Source organism: Schistocerca cancellata, chromosome 1 (genome assembly GCF_023864275.1).
Source record: "Schistocerca cancellata isolate TAMUIC-IGC-003103 chromosome 1, iqSchCanc2.1, whole genome shotgun sequence".
Classification (NCBI taxonomy): domain Eukaryota; kingdom Metazoa; phylum Arthropoda; class Insecta; order Orthoptera; family Acrididae; genus Schistocerca; species Schistocerca cancellata.
Window position 1 is genome coordinate 174,207,638 of NC_064626.1, and position 17,889 is coordinate 174,225,526.

The 17,889-nt window shown below is 38.5% G+C and overlaps 1 protein-coding gene across 1 annotated transcript; it reads left to right on the plus strand.

The window, feature by feature from the left end:
* Positions 1-9,603: 9,603 nt before the first annotated feature.
* On the plus strand, positions 9,604-11,823 carry LOC126159108 (piggyBac transposable element-derived protein 3-like). The gene is made up of 2 exons (XM_049916560.1): positions 9,604-9,657; positions 10,015-11,823. Exons 1-2 carry the CDS (start codon positions 9,604-9,606, stop codon positions 11,821-11,823), a joined length of 1,863 nt encoding a protein of 620 aa, XP_049772517.1.
* Positions 11,824-17,889: the final 6,066 nt, after the last annotated feature.

Genomic DNA, 17,889 nt, shown 5'->3' on the forward strand with positions numbered 1-17,889 from the left:
GTATACAAAATATGTGTTTATTATTTGCATATATTAATCTCACATTTTTACGTGGACCCTGTACAGAGGCATGCAGGGGGCGGAAGATTCGATCAGCTCATAGTTCATTGGCAGCTCAGACAAGCCCCACATCGTTCTCCCAGGAATCCAGCTTACAGCTTGTAAAAGGATCTCCCATGGCAGCCAGCTTACAGCTTATATAAGAAAAGAATGTATAATTGGTTAATGAGTCACAGAAGTCTCATAAAAATTGATGGTGAATCATTAGAAGGAGCAGCTACGACATTGACCATCACCAGGCAAAACACCACATATGAGTCAACAGTATTCACACAATAGTTACTGATCATTACAGCACACAATACTGTTATATAGCTTTTGTTGGCAAGAGCTGTAAACATTGGGGAGCAGCCCAAAATCAGCTGACTTCCATTGATCGTAGAGGGGCCAAGTAAATGTTTGTGATTAGTAGTTGTTATTGCTCACAGCCCATTTACATGTACTGAAGCCTGAAAGATAAATTACACTGATAAGAAATTAGGTGGATATTTTTGTGAAACTACTACTACGTCTACATCCATACTCTGCAAATCACAGTGAAGCACACAGTACAGCATTTCCCATTATAACAGTTATTAGGGCCTCTTCTCGTTCCATTCACACATGGAGCACAGCAATAATGACTGTTTAAATGCCTCTGTGAGTGCGCTGTAATTATCTCCCTACAGGAGTGATAAGTAGAGGATTTTAGCATATCCCTAGAGTCATCCTTTCAAGCTTGTTCATGAAACTTCATTAACAGGATTTCTCGGGATAGTTTGCATCTATCTTCAAGTGCCTGGCAGCCCAGTTTCTTCAACATTTCTGTAACATTTTCCTGTGGGTCAGACAAACCTCTGACCATTTGTGCTGCCCTTCTCTATAGGCTATACATTCAACATCCCCTATTAGTTCTATTTAGTACAAGTCCCACACACTTGAGCAAAATTCCAGGATGACTTACTCAAATGATTTGTAAGCAATCTCCTTTATGGATTAATTGCACATCCCTAGTATTCTTCCAATAAACTAAAGTGTGCCGCATGCTTTACTCGAGTCTGAGCTTATGTGATAATTCCATTGCATATTCCCTCAAAGTGTCACATCCAGCCATTTGTATGAGTTGACTGATTTAAAGCACATTGTCAGTCTTTGCACCACTTTGAAATCTTACCAAGGTCTGACTGAATATTTGTGCAGCTTCCTTCAGATAGTACTTCATTGCAGGTAACTGTATCATCTGCGAAAGCTTGAGGTTACTATTAATATTGCTGCAAGATATTAATGAGTTCACCGGAAAAAAATGTATGCACTCTTTGTCAGGCTCTATTGAGATATTGGTATTGTCATTTGATTTGAGTTACGAGTGTGTTGTAGAATGGGCTTTAGCTCAACAGTTGCTAGTACTTTCATCTCAGTATTGAGAAAACCAGATGGCTGGAGCACGCTTGACATTCGAGCAGTGAAAAAGTATTGTGAGGTGGTTCTTTATGTTTGATGATAATAATAATCAGTGCAACATCAGTGGAAGTGGGAATTTGAAACCCGCTTAACAATTAAATGCATCATTGACAAGTCTGAATTGTATGGAATGATTTGTGATATACACAAAGGAAGATCAGGAAGACAGCGTACAGCTACAAACCCTGCTTTGTTGGCTCTCTTGTTGGAACCTTTCATTTATTCTCCACAGATGTCTGCTATGCAATGTGCACATGAAGTTGGGGGTTAGCAGTAAAAGTGTACGAAGAATTCTGAAAGCTGCAAAGTGGAAAGTTTACAGTCCACGATTACTGCACGCAATTAATGATGACAATCCTGACCGCCAAATGCAATTTTGTGAATGGTATCAGCAAATGGTAACTGCTGATGAACAATTTGTGATGAAGGTAGTGTGGAGTGATGAAGCACAATTTAATCTTATGGAACTCTGAATTGGCATAACAGTGTGTATTGGGCACTGGAAAACCTGCATGTTTATGTGGATGAAGTGGTCAAACTACCAGGGGTTCATGTGTGATGTGGAGTATCATCTATGGGCTTAGTAGGACCCCTTTTCTTTGATGCTACTGTCACTGGAGAAGTGTACCTGGAAATGTTATACACATCAATTTTGCCAGGTATACGTGCGCTTTATGGAGCTGATGAAGAGGTCTTCCTCCAACAGGATGAGGTGCCACCACACTACCAGCTAGCCATACGAGCCTTCCTGGATGACAATTTTCTGGGGCATTGGGTTGGATGAAGAGGGCCAGTTGAGTTTCCTCCATGGTCACCAGATCCAACATCTATGGACTTTTACTTGTGGGAAACTGTGAAAGATAACATCTGTCAATGTAAGCCACGCACGCTGGCTGAACTTCGCCCAGTACATTATAGTGACGTGTGCAGTGATCTCCACTGTAACATTGACTGCCATTGTTGCTGTTACCGCTCGTTGTTCTGTTATGTGTATAGCTGCCAACAGTATACATTTTGAACATTTAAAGAAATCAGGTGCTAAACTGAAGGTTGTACAACTTGTGTGATCAATTATTAAATGTAAAATAAACACATACATAATACTTTTTGTTCCTTAAAGTGTGCATACATTTTTGTGGCGGACTCTGTATACAAAATGAACAGCAAGGTTCCAACACACTTCCTTGGGGTATACTTGAAGTTACTTCTACATCACTTGATTATTTTTCATCCAAAAAATCCTCAGTTCGGTTACAAATATTGGTTGATACACCATATGACAGTACCGTGATAACTAGCATAGTATGGAGTCAAATGCTTTTCGAAAACTAAGACGTACTGCATCTACCTGACTATCTTGGTCTGTGGCAGTCAGCCAGTCACCTGAAAAAAGTGCAAGTTGGGTTTCACATTAGCATTGTGTACTACTGTCTAGTGTTGTTGCTTTCTTCAGTCCAAAGACAGGTTTGATGCAGCTGTCCATGCTACTCTATCCTGTGCTAGCCTCTTCATCTCTAACTACTGCAACCTACATCCCTCTGAATCTGCTTACTTTATTCATCTCTTGGTTTTCCTTCTACTGTTTTTATCCCCCCTGCTTCCCTCCAGCACTAAATTGGAGATCTCTTGATGCCCCAGAATGTGTCCTATCAACTATTCCCTTCTTTTAAACAGGTTTTACCACAAATTTCTCTTCTCCCCAATTCTATTCCCTACCTTCTCATTAGTTACATGATCTACCTATATAATCTTCAGCAATCTTCTGTGGCACCGTGTTTCAAAAGCTTCTATTCTCTTTTTGTGTAAACTGTATATCATTCATGTTTCACTTCCATGCAAGACCACACTCCATACAAATATTTTCAGAATGGACTTAATGACACTTAAATCTATACTAGATGTTAACAAATTTCTCTTCTTCAGAAATGCTTTTCTTGCCATTGCCGGTCTACATTTTACATCCTCCCTACTTCAACTATCATCAGTTATTTTGCTTCCCAAATAGCAAAACTCATTTACTTCTGTAAATGTCTCATTTCCTTGTTTTGCTTTTGTTGATGTTCATCTTACATCCTCCTTTTAAGGTAGTGTCCATTCTGTTCAATTGCTCTTCCAAGTCCTTTGCTGTCTCAGACAGAATTACGTCAGCAGCAAACCTTGAAGTTTTTTTTCCTTCTCCCTGAACTTTAATTCCTACTCCAAATTTTTGTTTTGTTTCCTTTACTGCTTGCTTAATAAACAGACTGAATAACATCGGAAATAAGGTACAACCCTGTCTCGCTCCCTTCTCGACCACTGCTTCCCTTTTGTGCCCCTTGACTCTTATAACTGCCATCTGGTTTCTGTACGATTTGTAAATAGCCTTTTGCTCCCTGTATTTTGCCCCTGCCACCTATAGAATTCGAAAGAGTGTATTCCAATCAACATTGTTGAAAGCTTTCTCTAAGTCTACAAGTGCTATAAATGTAGATTTGCCTTTCCTTAGCCTATCTCCTATGAGAAGTCATAGGATCAGTATTGCCTTGCGTGTTCCTCTGGAATCCAGACTGATCTTCCTTGAGGTCAGCTTCTACCAGTTTTTCCATTTGTATGAAAGGATTCATGTTAGTATTTTGCAGCTGTGACTTATTAAACTGATAGTTTGATAATTTTTACACCTGTCAATACCTGCTGTCTTTGGAATTGGTGTTATTGTACTTTTCTTGAAGTCAGAGGGTATTTTGCCTGTCTCATACATCTTGCTCACCAGATGGAAGAGTTTTGTCATGACTGGCTCTCCCACAGCTCAATAGCTCTAATGGAATGTTGTCTACTTCCGGGTCCTTGTTTTGACTTAAGTCTTTCAGTGCTTTATCAAATTCTTCATGCAGTATCATACCTCCCTTCTCATCTTTCTCTGTGTCCTCTTCCATTTCCATACCATTGCCCTCAAGTACATCTCCCTTGTATACAGATCCTCTGTATACTCCTTCCACCATACTGCTTTCCCTTCTTTGCTTAGGACTCATTTTCCATCTGAGCTCTTCATATTCATGGTTCCTATTTCTCCAAAGGTCTTTTTGATTTTCCTGTGGGAGTATTTATCTTACGCCCTAGTGATATATGCTTCTGTATCCTTAAATTTGTCTTCTAGCCATTCCTGCTTAGCCATTTTGCACTTCCTGTCAATCTCATTTTTTAGATGTTTGTATTCCCTTTGGCCTGCTTCATTTATTTATATTTTCTCCTTTATCAATTAAATTCAGTGTCTCTTGTGTTACCCAAGGATTGTTACTTGACCTTGTATTTTTACGTACTTGATCATCTGCTGCCTTCTGTACTTCATATCTCAAAGCTACCCATTTTTCTTCTAAGGTATTCCTTTCCCCTGTTCTTGTCATCATTCCCTAATGCTCCCTCTGAGACCCTCCACAACCTCTGGTTCTTTCAGTCTATCCTGGTCCATCTCCCTAAATTCCTGTCTTTTTGCAGTATCTTTAGTGTTAATTTGCCCCAATAAATTGTGATCAGAGTCCACATTAGCTCTGGAAATGTCTTAAAGTTAAAAATCTGGTTCCTAAATCTCTGTCTAACCATTATATAATCAATCTGAAACCTTCCAGTGTCTCCAGGTCACTTCCACATATATACAACCTTCTCTCATGATTTGTAAACCAAGTGTCAGCTATGATTAAATTATGCTCTGATCATAATTCTGTCAGGCAGTTTTCTCTTTCATTCCTTTCCCCCAGCCCATACTCACCTTCTACTTTTCCTTCACTTTCTGTTCGTGCTATTGAATTCCAGTCCCCCATGACTATTAAATTATCAGATCCCACAACTATTTGGATAATTTCTTTTACCTCATCATACATTTTGTCAATCTCCTCCTCATCGGTGGAGCTAGTTGGCATATAAAGTTGTACTGCAGTGGTGGGTGTGGGCTTCATATCTATCTGGGCTACAATAATGTTTTCACTATGCTGCTCATAGTAGTTTACCAGCATCCCTGTTTTCTTAGTCATTATTAAACCTACTCTTGCATTATTGTTATCTGATTTTGTATTTATAACCCTGTATTCACCTGACCAAATTTCACTATATTTAACTTTAACCTATTCATTTCCCTTTTTAAATTTTCTAACCTACCTGTCTGAGTAAGGGATCTGATATCCCATGCTCCAATCCGTTAGAACACCAGCTTTGTTTCTCCTGATAACGATGTCGTCCTGAGTAGACCCCCGCCTGGAGGTCTGAATGGGGCATTTTTTTTTTTTTTTTACCCCTGGAATATTTTAGCCATACAGTAAAGCTATATGCCCTCGGGAAAAATTACAGCTGTAGTTTCCCCTTGCTTTCAACTGTTCATAGTACCAGCACAGCAAGGCTGTTTCAGTTGATGTTACAAGGCCAGATCAGTCAATCATTCAGAATGTTGCCCCTGCAACTGCTGAAAAATCTGCTGCCCGCCCTCTTCAAGAACCACACGTTTGTTTGGTCTTTCAACAGATACCCTTCCATTGTGGTTGCACCTATGGTACGGTTGTCTGTATTGCTGAAGTACGCAAGCTTCCTCACCAATGGCAAGGTCAATGGTTTATGGTCTAGTGAGTGCCATTTATTTCTGTAGAAAGAGAGTTGCAGTGCGACCACTTTTCGAGAAGAAAATTGCCACTATTAACTTGTGACACATCACATTCTTTCATGGATATTGATTGGTTAAGGTCAACACTAATCAATACATATTTTTCTACACTGAACTTGTAACTCCGGTTTTCTACACCAGCAATAATGTTGGCAATTTTTAAAAGTCTCTGTCTTATACAGCGTGTTAAAAATTGTTAATTATTTTGAGAAGTCAGAAAAATAAAAAGCAGTCCATTTAATATGGATCTGAAAATGCACACATTAGTCTACAGGGGATTTGATTTAATTCATGTTTGTCTTCTGCTACTGTAGTACAATAAATTGTTCACAACTCTGGGTAAGTGTCACAGTGTCTTGTCTACTCACTGGGAGTATTTTACACATGTGTTTACTATTAAAGTGCTGTTTGTACATATGAGTTACTCAGAAAACTTTATTATTTCTTTTCCACCACTTATTAGCAATTGGAGGCTGCCACTTTACAAGTGATACAGCAGGTATGATTTTGTGCTATGGTTTAGCAAATGGAAGTAACCAGTGAGGGCGAGACCCTCTCCATTCAAAAATACCCGTGTGGTAGAATGCTTTATGGTAAGCCATTTGGCTGACTTTTGTTACAGATTCTTTTGAACTCCAAAAGGTAAACAGTAGAAGGCCTCCTTCATTTGGCTCGCCTGTGATGGAGGAACATGTGCTGCATTTGTTGAACAAAAGTTCTGGAACCAATGTGTGACGATTGACAGCAATTGAATGCATGACTCATCCTGTTGTCCGAGAGGTATTTCTGAACAATTACTGTTCTTCGAAGAATGTGAGATTCTTTACACTGAAGGGCAGACAGAGGCATTGACAGAGATGGATTTCATGATATCCTATTAACAAGCTTTGTGAATGGACATCACAATGACACCTTCCCCTATGAAAAAGTGTTTGCATGACAGAAAGTATGCACTCTGGAGTACTACCACCTCTCAGAATACTCGACAAATTTTTCACCATCCTTTTCGACTTATATCTGCTAATTTTGAATCAATCTTATTTGCTTCTGACCAAATTTGATATTAGCAGGATTATTTTCCAACAGTATACAGCATTAGAGTGTAGTACATAATTTTCATTTAAAAAAACAATACCATTGTTTGATACAGATGCTTGTTCACTCATCAGTGAAGTATCCGTAAGGATGAAATTTCCCTTGGAGGTAATCATGCAGGATTTTCAAATACGACTCCATTGTTATTTTGTACAATTTTGTCTGCAACAATATTGTTTTTCTCTAGTGATACGGGTGCAGAAGGGAAATATTTTCAGTCCTTAGAGCCATAATAATAAGTGTAGAACGCAAATTGTACAAAATACTGGTGAAATATATCATTGTCAGTTGTAATTCTAGGATATACAGTGGGCTCTCTCAAAACTTCTGTAGTGCATCTTGTACAACTGTGGCCTTGGCATCTGTAAATGAAATTATTCTTGATAATATCATTTGCCTTTATGGAAGAACAAAATAATTTGCATTCTTGACCTTAGAGGATTTTAGTTTGTTCAACTAAAAAAAAAAAAAAAAAATATAGAACAACAAATGCAACACAAAGTGTGGAAGAAGCTCTTCATTGTGAGGTGAATAAAATACCACAAGATTTACTGGGGTATTCCATGTTAAACTTCAAAATAATAGCTCAGAAGTAAATAAGCATCAGTATCCTATTAAGCTGTTCTATAAAGAATAGTTAATTCTTTGTTTTAGTAAACAATCACCTCAATTAAAAAATGCAAAAGACTTAACAAAAAAATAATTATGTAGCCTCATTTAATGGACCTTCATATCTACATGTAAGATGCTATATTTTACTTATAAGTGGGTAATAAGAATCGTGCAGATGTGCCACCTAATTGCTTTGGGAGCGAAGGGACAATAACATTGATGATGTATACCGACTATGGTCACTAGGTTTTTTTAATAACTAAATATTTTGGGTGGAGCTGTGGAATTCAGTCATCTTAACTAGTGAGGAATATAGCAAATTCAAAATACTGAAAGAGCTATTAAACATAGCTATTCTCATATCTCCTCTGCAAAAGTGTCTGCCACCCACCTGTTGAGCCATGTTGTCAGTGTGCCCTGCTGATCCTTGTCTAAAGTGAAATGACCATCCAACCATTTCTTCATGATCAGTTTAGGAAGTTGAAGTAGCATTGGATTGGGTACTGTCATGCAGTGGAATAAGATAGAAGCCTCTTTATTCTGAATTACTTTGTGCAGTACTTGCAATGTTTCACAATGTGCAGCCACACTAGTCGTCCTGCCTGACAGTATAAGTTCAACAAACCAAAGATTTGTAATCATAAGCATTTTGTTGCTACATGTTCACTGAAAGTTTTCAGCTTGTTTGAGGGAGTGAGTATGCATCCTCTATTTTGTCCATGAACTTTTGAAAGAACTCCATGGTTCATCATCTGTCACACGTATGTTCAGTAAGTCTTTGCCTTTTTCCTTGTTCCACAGCAGGAATTTTAACACCATCGCCTATCAGCCAAGTTGCATTGTCAGTCAACATTTAGGGTGCCCACTGTGCACAAAGTTGACAATATCCAAGCTTCTTGGTAATGGTGCTGACTTTGAAATTTCTGGGAGTTCATAATTGTAAATGTGTCTCAAACTGCTTGCTTATTAAAGACTTCTTTCTTTCATCACCTTCAACATTCCCGTTTATCTTAAAATAATAATAATAATAATAATAATATGATGATGATGATCCTGCACCACTCTCTCATTGTTGTAAAGTTGTGACCATGCTCATTGTAAGATGAATTTTTGTCTCATTATTCTTCTCCACTAGAACTTGTCAGAAGAGTTGACAGTATGCACTATGTTTATTTGCTCTGATTATGCACTTGTTCCAGCACCTTTTCCAAACTTGGAAGCACTTCTGGAACTTACTTTTCATTAGGCTGTTCAGCTCTGTGAGTGTTTTTATCTCATCAATAGTGGCAAAATTATGTCTCTTCGTGGTTCTCTTCAGCCTCGGGAACAGAAGGATTTGCAGGGGGCCATGTCCGGTGGATATGGTGGCTGGAGCAACATGATGATGTTGATGTTGTTGTTTTTGCCAAAAAATCATGAACAATCATCAAGGGACAAGTGGGAGCATTATTGGGAGACAATTTCCGTGAGTGGTTTTGCCACATTTCCGATTGTCTTCTGTAGATTGCTTCATGCAGCTGGCACACATAACTTCCAGGTACTGTTATTTCTTATTAACTGTACAGCCTTAAGACAGGAACTCATGATGCACTATCCTACTGTAATTGACCTACAATGAGGAGAAGAACCTTCATATGTGATCAAACCTATCTATATCCTCCTCAGATCCCGCGTGTCGTATATGACACACCAAATTGGTGAACTTTGTTTAGCCACAGCTCCAATGTAACGCCAGAGACACATGTCTAAGTAGTTTCCCAGACGTCCGCGAGATGTCAGCATGGATTCCCGCGAGTTTCAGCGGTCTGGCGCGTAAAGTGACGAGTGTAAGCTTTGTTTTCTGAGTGCATGCGTGAAAAGGCGGACAAAATGATGTCGAGATATTGTAAGTTCCCATTTATGTAAAGTTATTTACATTTTGTATTACCTTAACGTGCATAATGTTTGAGGCAAACACTACTGCTCGGTATGTGAGCATTTTAAAACAACGAAATAATATTTTTCACTGTACTACAAAAGGCTTTGTACACGTGTGTCAGATAGGACACATTGGAACTGAATGTGTATTTCTGTGTACACTAGAAAACATGTCCTAAAAATTATTGAGCAATAGTCAATCGTTATCCTTAGACTTATTTTACAAACGTTACATTAATTGTTTGATGCTGTAATTATAATTACAGGTTTTTGTTTCATTTAAAGTAATTAAACCTTTCCTGACTTCTTCAGTGTCAGATGCACAGATCCTTGAAGAGTTGGACAGACCTCTGGAGTTCGATGGAGACATCTCAGAGCTTGAATGTTTATCCAGTGATGAAGAATGCAATGAAGATACTGTTTTAGCACCAGAAGTGGAAAGTGATGACGATTCGTGTGAAGTTGTCTCAGATACTGTGACTGATCAGTTTGGCAGACAGAAATCCAGAAATGTTCCCCCTTGGCGCCATACAGACGTCTTTGAGCCGTTACCACCTGCACCAGCATTTGAAGAAACTGTTTGGCAAGGGAAACATTGTGAGACAAGAGAATATTTTCTTAAATATATTCCTTACAGTGTTTTTGAGCTGTTGTCATCCTGTAGCAATCAGTCATCTTTTTCACGCACAGGGAAATCACTAAATACAACTCCTGAAGAGATTATGACATTTTTTGGCATCTCAATCAAGATGTCATGCCTTGGCTACCCCAGATTAAATATGTATTGGGCTTTCGGGACGAGAGTGACTGATGTAGCAGGGAAAATGTCAAGGAAGCGGTTTTTTGCAATCAGAAGTGCACTGAAACTAGTTACAGACAATGATGTGTCTAGTGATGTGAGAGCAAAAGATAAATATTGGAAAATTCGTCCTTTGCTAAACACCGTCAGAGCAGGTTGTTTACAAAATCCTAGGACACAGAAGGTGTCCATTGATGAACAGATGATTCCTTTCTGGGGCAAGACAACGATGCGGCAATACATTCGTGGAAAGCCTAATCCGTGTGGCCTCAAGAATTTCGTTTCCACATCTCCAGATGGATTACCACTTGACTTTTTCATGTATGAAGGGAAAGGTGACAGTATACTGGAAGGCTATGATTACTTGAACATTGGCGGAAAGGTAGTAATGAGACTGGCAACTACGCTACCTGAAGGGTCTATAATTTATATGGACCGATACTTTACGTCGGTTGAGCTCCTAGACTGTCTACACTCAGACAGAGGCTGTCAGGCTACAGGGACAATACAGTCTTGTAAAGTTCCAAGAGCGAGCGATCTTCAGTCGGATACAGAAATGAAAAAGGCAGGTCGGGGTGCAGCTGATCAGTCTGTTCGTGGTGATGGACAAATTGCCATTATTAAATGGTATGACAACAAATCTGTAATTGTTGCCTCATCTGCAGAAGGAAAATTGCCTCTGGGACGGTGCAGGCGTTGGTCAAAGCAAGACAAACAATACGTAAATATCAGCAGGCCTCTTGCTATCGAAAAATATAATGAAAATATGGGTGGGGTCGACATGCTGGATCGTGTCATTGCTGTTTACAGACAAAGTGCAAGATCGAGAAAGTGGACAGTGCGAATGATCCTGCATCTCTTTGATTTTGCTTGTGCTGCAGCTTGGATAGAGTACAGGAGAGACTGTAATGCACTGAAGAAAAAAAGGAAGAATACGATGGACTACCTACAATTTAAAATTGACGTATCAGAGTGGCTTATCCATTCAGGAAATGATGTATCTGATATTAATGATGAATCTACAGATGGAGATAAAGAAGTAGATATCGCCTCCAGCTCCTTGAAAAGAAAAAGTATTCCAGCACCAATTCCGAGTGATGCTAAACGAAAGAGCAGTGCTATTCACATGCCAGAGGTCACCAACGATGAAAAGACTCATCGTTGTAGGCGACCAGGATGTAAAAGTGTAAGAGCACGAGTTTTCTGCACAGAATGCAAGATTCATTTGTGCCTCGCGAAGGGCAGAAATTGTTTTCGAGATTTTCACACGAACTGAACTGACCAAGAAAAATCAGTGGATGTTAAAATAATGTAATTTAAAAATATTAACACTTTGATATTGTACAATGAAATTTGTTTCTTTATTTAACTTGCCCAATAAATTTATATTATAACATATGTTGTCATATACATTCATTCCATAATTGTCTGCCTTTAGTACCAGTGTGTCGTATATGACACATCAGATTCTCAAAAAACCAATCAAAAACTTTTTTAAAGAACAATGTTTCCTTACTAATGTTGACCATAACATCAAATAAAACTCAATTTTTTTTAGTAAAATTAAGTTTAGAGGGTAGAGGATCTGAAGAGGATATTTCTTTCTTACTTCTTTTTGCTGTCTTGGCTCTTCAAGCAGATTACATCGAGGCATTTGGACCTTTTTGTTTCGATGTTGTACCCATATTTTGTCACCTTCTTTAAAAGTCGTGAATCTTCTTCAATTTCATTCGGCAATTCCTGAGCCGTGTCTGCACGATGCTGTGTTTGGTCAAAATTCAACAATTTCAGAACGAACTTTGCTGCTACATGTTTCATGCCAAAACATCAACAAAAAAAATTGCTTGGCATGAGCCAAAGGATAGGCCGACATCATCAGCAACATTCCTGATGTTGATTCTGCGATTTTCCAGAACCATTTTCTTTACTTATTCCTCAATGTCTTCAGTAATTGGTATGCTAGGGCATCCAGGACAGTAATAGTCTACAACGTCTTTTCAACCCTCTTTGAAACATTTATACCACTCATAAACTCTTGTCTTGTTCGTAGCAGATTTGCCAAAAGTCACAGTCAACAGTCTGAATCCGGTGTGCTGTACTTATTCAGTTTTTCAACCAAAATATAATACAAAAGTTTTGAGATACCTTTTTCTAAAATAAAAATTCACTGACTGCTTGAAAACACATATAGCCTTTTCAACAAACTAAATATTCAAAACAGCTGAAAATGTAAACATACATCAAGAATCAATAAAATTTTTCTGAGTTTGTGACTGCACTGTCAATATGTAAAACTAACGACGTTTTGGTCCCTAACACAAGTGACCTCCTTCAGGGTGTATTTGTTTACATGCTGCGGAAGCCTAAATTTACATACATCAGGAACATATGTACCAACAAGATAAAAAAAGTTTCGAAAATTGGACATATAAAGCCCATGAAATAAAAAATTCCTATTAATTTTTGATAACATCTCATATAAGGGAGGGGAAAAAAAAATCCAAGTGTTAAAATTTAATAATTTACTTTATAGTGCGAAGCACAGGTGCACGGAAATTTCTAAAAATGCAAGAAACAAGAAAGTGATTAGCAAAGGGACTAAGCCTATCTGTAGAAGTACAATGACTAGTATTATTATTTTTATATTTGGGGTACATGCCTACTACAACCTGAAGTGCCCCTCACATAGGTAGATAGCTCAATTTCGAACTGTTTTGAGCAATTATTTCGACCATCAGCCAATGAAATTTAATCTCATTCCAGGCAATGTGCCATAAAGAATGCTGGGTGAGGGTAACTGCATAGTTTTGTTCAATGTTGACTGCAGCAACACTTCATAAAAGGTTAACAATGTGAAAATGCATCTTCCCATCCACACTTCCCTACCTATCTCTGTGCAAATTATCTTCAAACCTAAGGCTTCTATAGCACCACATCTTAAATCCTTCGATTCTCTCTATCTTCTCATGTTCCTCTCCCCCCCCCCCCCTCCCCCTCTCTCTTCACAATTCATTACCATACAGTGTTGTGTTCCAGTTATACTTTCTCAGAAGTTGATGCTTTAAATTAAGGTCACTGTTTGAAATGAGTATACTTCTTCCGGCCAGGAATGTGCTCTTTGTCTGTGCTCATGTTATTTTGCTTCCAAGGTAGCAGAATTCCTTCACTTTCTACTTTGTGGTTTCAATTTTTACATTAATTTTATCACTGTTCTCATTTCTGCTAATACTCAATTTTGTCCTTCAGTTTACTCTCAGCCCATACTCTGTGTTCTGTAAACTGTTCATTTCAATCAGTATGTCCTGTAATTCTGCCTCGCTTCCACTGAGCACAGCAATGTCATCAGCAAATCTTATCATTGATATTCTTTAACCCTGAATTTTAATCCCACTCTTGAAGATATCTTGTATTTCTGTCATTGCTTCTTCGATGTACGGATTGGACAGTAGGATGGAAAGGCTGCATCTTTGCCGTACATCCATTTTAAACCTGAAGCACTTCATCCTTGGTCTTCCATTCCGAATGTTCCTTCTTAATTCTCTTATACATATTGTATATTAGCTGTGTGTATTGCTTACACCTGTTGTTCTGAAAAGTAACACCTTTGCACCAGTTTACATCATCAAATGTTTTTTCTAGGTCAACAAATCCTATGAAGGTGTCTTGATTTTTCTTAAGTGTTTCTTCCATTATCAAGCATATCAGAACTGCCTCTCTGGTTCCTAAAGGGAAAATGATCTTCATTTAACTGATTCTCAATTTTCTTTTCCATTCTTCATTGATGGATGAGTTGTAAGCTGAATGAAAGCACTTGTTACCTCAGGATTATGTGGATGATGTTTTTCCAAATGTCAGATGGTTTGTGTCCAGTCTAATACATTCTACACATCCACATGAAGTCGTTTGGTTGCCACTTCCTCCATATTCTGAAGTAATGCTAGCTATGTGTCCTGCCTTATTTGGTAGCAAATCTTCTAAAGCTCTGTTACCTTCTGGGTGTAATACTGGATCACCTGTCATCCATATCAATACCCAATTCTGTCACACCATCAGACAGTTCCTCCTCCTTGTAGAAGCCTCCAATGTGCACTTTGCACCTGTCCATCTGTTTAACAGTGGAAATCCTCTTGCACTCATAACACCGATGCCTTCGGTTTTAATTTCACCCAAAGGTTGTTTTGACTTTTCTATATGCTGATTTTCTTTCAGTCTGGGTCTGTTGTATTTTAATCAAAGAGTAAGAACTAGGTTTTGCCTCCCACATTTCATAAAATTTACTTCGTGCTACATGTCATGACGGAAGGTCTCACTGATGAATACAGATGATGGGTATTCAGAAGTCATATTCCATCTGCATACATTTCTTAAGTTGACAGCCAATGCATTCTGAACATCAGTCACCAACTTCCTAGAATGTTGAGACGCTTGCCTCACATTGCTTTCATCCACAGTCTTGAAACATTTAAGAGAAAGTGGCATGTAGGTGCTACATACTTTTTATCTGCACTTTTTCCAGAACAAGGTACACTGATGGAAAAATAAATAATCTAGAGTAACAAAATTTTGGGAACACATTTGTCTAGGTAACATACTTAAGTGATTAACATTGCAAGATCACAGGTTAATGTTAAGTGTGAGATAAGCCACTGCAAATGTGAAATTCTGGTACTTTAATTATCCATGTGACTGCGAGATTGTTGAATGCAAACATGGAAATGTGCATGCGTTTTGCTAGATGCCGGATGTCAGTTTGCGAGATAGAGTTTCATGCCTGTTGCACTCGGTCAGTCAATACAGGGACAGTTAATGCTGTACGTGGATGATGCTGGATTACATCCCATCTTGATTCGAGACAGATCTCTTGTAACCACAAGAGTGCTCCCACTGTCATACAAAATCGCACCCCACACATAACTCCAGATGTAGGTCTACTGTGTCTAGCATGTAGACAGGTTGGTTTCAGACCCTTAACTGGCATGCTTCTAAGCAACACACGAATATCACTTGCACCAAGGCAGAACCAGCTTTTATCACAAAACACAGTACCTGCACTCTGCACTGCAGTGAGAAGTGGTTTAGGGGTCAGGGGAATGCATGCTACAGGTTGTCTGGCTGTGAACTGGCCTCGAAGCAACTGACTTGTAACAGTTCGTTGTGTCACTGCGGTGTCAACTGCTACTAAATTTGCTATTGCAGATGCAGTGTGCCAGAGCCATATGCCAAACTCAATGGTCTTCTCTCTCAGTAAAGCCACGGGCTGTCCTGAGCAGCCCAAACTTCTTGCAACCTGCGACCATACATTTTGGTGACAAAACACTGCCAGCAATCATGTTAAATGGCTACATTCCTACCCAGTCTTTGTTATATTGCAAAAGGAACATACTGCTTCTCATAGCCCTGTTACATGACCTCATTTAATCTCAGTAGGTGACGATAATGGCACCTCCGTCACCTTAAAGGCATTCTTAACTAACATCAATTCACTAAATCCAGCCTCAAAGATAGCTAATGCTCACAGCTGTTACAGTGTGTATTTAAAAGAAACTTGACTTGCAGCCTCATAGTGGCATTACTAGCACTGGCACAAAATTTGAATATATGTCATCTTTCGGATGTAGAAACACACCTACCAACTTCCGTTTATGTTGCACAACTACTCTTTGGTGTTGCAATTTTTTTTTCTATCAGTGTATTCTTGGCCTGTATTACACATCTTCTGCTTAAACTTTCCTTGTGTGGTGTATCTCATCCTCTTCTGAGAAGACCTCTTCAATTGTTGTTCTGCCCCCTGCCCCTTCATAACAGGTAATTGAGACAGTGAGCGATTGCTCAATATTAAGGCCAATTTCAAATAATTTGCACATTATTTGAATACCAACAAAGATTATTTTTATCATCATCATCATCTTTATTATTATTATTTCTTGTAGGAATAGAAGAAATATGCATATTCACACTGCCAAGCTGTCAGAAGCAGCTATTCAATAATAGCCTCATATTTCATGCATTTCAGGAACATAATGGTATGTACATTTACTTGCCATTATGTTCCTGAAACATACTAAGCACAATGGATTTGGAAATTTAAATATCTGCGAGTCATTGGGAATGTAAGCAGGAGTCTGTTCAGATATATCATGATCGCATTAAGGACATTTTTGTTTTCTTGCAACTCATAAAATGTGGCTATAATCTCAAAAACCATACTTTGGGTCCCTCATGTTGCCAGTTGTTTACTTGTCACTTGCCATTCTGTTACTGCAACATGTAGCCATTGTCATTTACCATGAAGCTTCATCCTCACATTTGTACTCATAGTGTTGACTCTATAACTCAAAATACATGGCAGTGGCACTTACCATTGTGTTCCCCCAAGCTGCTCAATTAATATGACCCGATGTTGTTCTTGCCTTGCCTATATTGTAGCCTCGGTGAAAGAGATCCTGGTATTTGTTGAAAATGTTTTTGGAACCCTTGTAAAGACCACATAGGTAATTTGTCCCGCACTCCCTTGCTGTGTACTTGTGTGTTACAGTCTTTACTAGTTAACAAAGTCTTCATATAATTTTGGGAAACTGAGTAATTTCTTCCCTCTTTCCTTGTTGAGATCTTGATGAACTTCCTCCTGTCTCTCAAGAGCGGAAGCTTAATGCAGACGTGATCTGATTAAGACGAAAAAACTTATTAATGTGTAGACATTGTGGAAGTTGCTATGAAATTCGGAGGATGGAGAGAAGCAACTAAAATAAATTGCATTTAATATCAAGACGGTTTTGTATACATTAGAAATTCCTGGACAATGAAACTTATTGCAAGATTTCGGAGCAGACTTTTCACACAGAAATGAAGACCTGGACGCTGCACGAAAGAAGACATGTTAACCTGGTAAAGGATGAACTCATCTACGCCATGTCCCCCTGTTAGTTACAATTGTTATTCTCTGTCCTTTTTTTTTTTTTTTCAAATAATTTTTGTAGTGGAAATTGGTTTGACTTTTGCTCAGAAACGCCACAAGGACCACCCCAACAATGGCTTTTCCGAATCACGAAGTCCGATTTGCTTTTCATTCTTTCCCTTTTTCACGGTCATTTACGATTTTAAAACCCCCTTTTTATTCACCATTCCTTCCCACCATTTTCAACCTTTTCTTTTATTTTCTTCTCTTTTTCTTTTTCTTTTTTATTAACCACTACAACAATGTTGCTATTGAACCATCTCAGATTGAACATACACTTCTATAATGGAGATGAGAGCTTAGTGTACTGCAACATTTGTAAAAATGTTTTGGTTATGTTCAAGTTTCCATGTATTCTTTAGTGTTTAAAGTAAAGTAATGTCAGAA

Coding starts and splice junctions, on each gene's coding strand:
- LOC126159108 (XM_049916560.1), top strand. CDS start 9,604: ATGTCAGCATGGATTCCCGCGAGTTTCAGCGGTCTGGCGCGTAAAGTG. Junction 9,658..10,014: donor TGGCGCGTAAAGTGACGAGT/GTAAGCTTTGTT, acceptor TTATAATTACAG/GTTTTTGTTTCATTTAAAGT.